This window comes from Quercus robur, chromosome 4 (assembly GCF_932294415.1).
Source record: "Quercus robur chromosome 4, dhQueRobu3.1, whole genome shotgun sequence".
Lineage (NCBI taxonomy): Eukaryota > Viridiplantae > Streptophyta > Magnoliopsida > Fagales > Fagaceae > Quercus > Quercus robur.
Window position 1 is genome coordinate 1707800 of NC_065537.1, and position 3660 is coordinate 1711459.

At 39.6% G+C, this 3660-nt stretch overlaps 1 protein-coding gene across 1 annotated transcript; it reads right to left on the bottom strand.

Annotated features, from left to right (window-relative positions):
* Positions 1-244: 244 nt before the first annotated feature.
* On the bottom strand, positions 245-1765 carry LOC126724596 (serine/threonine-protein kinase-like protein CCR4). Its single transcript, XM_050429074.1, has one exon. The coding sequence runs from the start codon at positions 1763-1765 to the stop codon at positions 245-247; it is 1521 nt and encodes a 506-aa protein (XP_050285031.1).
* Between the last annotated feature and the right edge of the window lie 1895 nt (positions 1766-3660).

Sequence of the window (3660 nt, forward strand, 5' to 3'; positions counted from 1 at the left end):
TAATCATATCCAACTAAAGACTCAAAAGTTGTAAAACAAACAACCAGCAATACTACTAAACAACCAAACTTGAAATTATGGAGAAAAATGATAATTACATTAATATATAAATTATTTGTTTGTTTTATTATTAATATCGATTAATGTATTTTAGATTAATCTTACATTCAATCTTCTTTTCCTGAACTGAAAGTCTTACTTTGCAATGCATCCAAGGCTCTTTGTAGGCTACGTACAATCTCATTCATTGAGGGCGATTTCGACCTTCTAGACTTACACAATGCAGTGCTAGGTTCCCAACATATGCCACTTCTGCTAATTCAAATGGGGTCGGTGGTGGTATTTTTGGGTCCAAAATCTTGTGAATTTCATCTTGGGCAATGTATGGCACTACAAAATCAACTATACTTTGTCGCTCACCGTTTTCGTCTCTATAAAGTGCTTTGTATCCAGACAAAATTTCTAGCAATACTACTCCAAAACTGTACACATCACTTTTGGGTGTTAACAATTGAAGCTTATAGTACTCGGGGTCCACACTGCCTGCCCCAAGAATTGAAAGGTATGACATAAAAGATGGGCCAAAATCAGATACCTTGGCAGTCCACGTGGCATCTAGTAATATGTTAGAAGATTTGATGTCATAGTGTACGATTGGCGGTACTGCATATGCATGCAGATACTCAATGCCTTTAGCTGCGTCTAGTGCCACTTTAATCCGGGCAGCCCATGATATTAGAGGAGTACTTTGAAGCTTATGAAGATGGTCATGAAGGGTACCATTTTCCATGTATTCGTAGACCACTACACGCACGTTACCATCCTCACAAAATCCCAATAAGCGAACGAGATTCTTGTGGTTAAGGTGGGACAAATCTTCGTATTCATTCTTTATAGACATTGATAGTTGAGCACGCTTAATAGCCACTACTTGGCCATCGTCTAAAGTGGCACGGTAGACTGAGCTAAAACTACCTGTTCCAATCTTGTGATCTTCTGAGAAGTTGTGAGTGGCTTCAAGTAGCATTTGCAAATGAAATTCCGTCAAGTCTCTGAAGCTTGTAGTTATGATTGTGCGTCTAGGCTCAGATCTGTTTGTTTGTGACTTGGCTGTGGAAAAGAACGACAATACAGATTTTTTTTTGGAATGAGAGAATTTTTGAGATGTTTGGTTAGATTTTGAACTACTACTACTCTTTGGCTTAAGAAACTCAATCAAGTCTTTAAAGGTTGCTATTTGGACTCTGCGGTTAGGCCTTGCTGATATGGAAGGATCAGTTGGAATTGTTATTTCATAATTTTTGGAGCTACTACTGTCTGTTTGAGACCCGGCTGGTGGGAATAGTGACACTACGGAATTAGAAAATTGTGCACGAGGTGATTGGTCAGACTCTGAACAACTACCGTCGGTCTCAGTCTCAGACATGATGGGTGGGAAGATTGTTGGAATGGAAAAACTTGTTGCTGATATGGAAGGATTTGTAATTATTATCTCATAATTTTCGGTACTGCTTGTTGGAGACCTGGCTGGTGGGAAGAATGACACTATGGAATTGGAATTATGAGGGAATTTTGGATATGTTTCGTTGGATCCTGGAATACTATCACTTTCACTATCTGAGTGGTTGGCTGGGAAAATTGATGGAATGTAAATAGGGGAGCTTGGATTTGTTCCATTCCATATACAACTGAAACTGCCTGATGACTCTGACACGGTTGATGGGAAAAATGAGTACTCTACTAGTGATTCACTTCTTTCTTCCATTACTGTACTATCACGGTCTGAGTTATTGGCAACAAATTCTGCAACCAAAAATTACGAAATACAGAAATGTTTAAAATTGAAGTTATATAGTATTCAGTCACTAATTGTCTGACTCAAAAACTTACCTGAATCAACTTGGTGCTTCCTTATACTGATATTGGACAGATAAATTTTGGGCAGTTGAGAGCGAAAGAATTACATATGAAAATGATGTGTTGTGTTGGTGTTCATAATTTATAAGAACTAGTCATGGACCCGCGCATTGCGCGTGATAATATTATTGTTTTAGTTATTATTGGTTAATAGTTGGTTTTTCATTTTCTTTCAAGTTAATATATTGACTTTTAAAAAATATAAAATCTAATATATTAATTCAACAACAATAATAATAATAATGTTGAATAAAATAATATGAAAAGAAAAAAAGTAAAAATAAAAGATATAACAATAAACACCAAATTAATCATCTCTAAATAAATACCAAATTATTTAAATCATATTATGTAATATTATAATATTACATTCTTATATACCATCTTTAATTATTTACAATGCAATATGATAAAATTTAACAACCAAAGTGAAGAAAATAAAAAAGAAAAAAAAAACCTAAAACACAATTAAATCGCATCAACCTAAAGTAGAGTTCTAAAAAACACAAAAATTTCACAACCTAAAGCAGAGATGCAATATATATATATATATATATATATATATATATGTGGGGCCCGGCCCAAAAATGATGGGCTATTCCAAGCTCAGGCCCGTCCGAGGAGCGTCCTGTCCAACGAAAAGCCTCATATGAAGCGCTGTTCAACCCCGATAGCGTCAAGGAAACCTGTCCGAGGAGTAACTCCTCCTCGGACATCACGAAGCCCAGACGAGAAACTCTGCTCAGCCATTTCAGCTCACCTTCCCCAACATAAAAAACAAATTAAATTCAAAATATCTCACGGAAGGCTACCACCACATTAATTGCGCCCCAACCACCCTCTTGGCCGCATTAATGAGGAAAAGACCCCTGAACAGTACCGCCTTGGCCTCTGCAACTCACAAAAGGTCTGATGAGGGCGTCTGATGGGACAGGTGCTCAAGTGGGTGCTTGGATGACTAACAGGTGTAAGGCTGGGATGAAAAGGAGAGAAATATATAATGTAATGAAGTCCCTCAAAGGAGGGACGGGAGAATTGTAAGAGGAACAAAAGAAATAAAACCAGACTAGAAGAATCCTTCTTTACGTTCTTATTTCTCTCTGCAAACAGTACACTACATGCATCAGATTTGTTAGTTTCACTGAGGCCAAGCTCTTTAACCCATTCTCTACAAGTATTTATTGTGGGTTGTGCTTTGGGCCAAGGCCTGATCAACAGAAGTTGGACCAGGAAAATCGTGCAACCACAATTGGCGCCGTCTGTGGGAAGAGCTAGGGCATCAGCTAGTGCAACAGTCGAGCATGGAAGAACTAGATCCGTACCAGGAGGATCCTCACCAAGCCAACTCCCAACGAACACAACCCGCCGAGTCCCAGAGACAGAATAATCCAACCAACCCAGGCGGCAGGGGGAATCGTGAGGGGAGTGCGCATACCACCCGGACTAGCCAGAGTCACACTCAGACAGGAAGTCATGTGTCTCAGAGGCGAAATAGTCACCAGGCCATGCAGCGGGAGATAGATGACTTAAAAAGGAAGTTACGACGTGTACAACGAAGACGATCTCCCTCTGACTCAGGTGAGTCTTCTAATGCGGAGGATATAAGCTACAGACGAAGGTCAAGGACCCTCCCAAGCGAGACCTTTTCTTATGTAAAGGAACCTCGCCCGGTACGGAAGTATGAGAGCCCACCCAGCAAAGGTTCGGGGAGCGACGCCATGAAGAAGGCGTTGGACCAGGTTT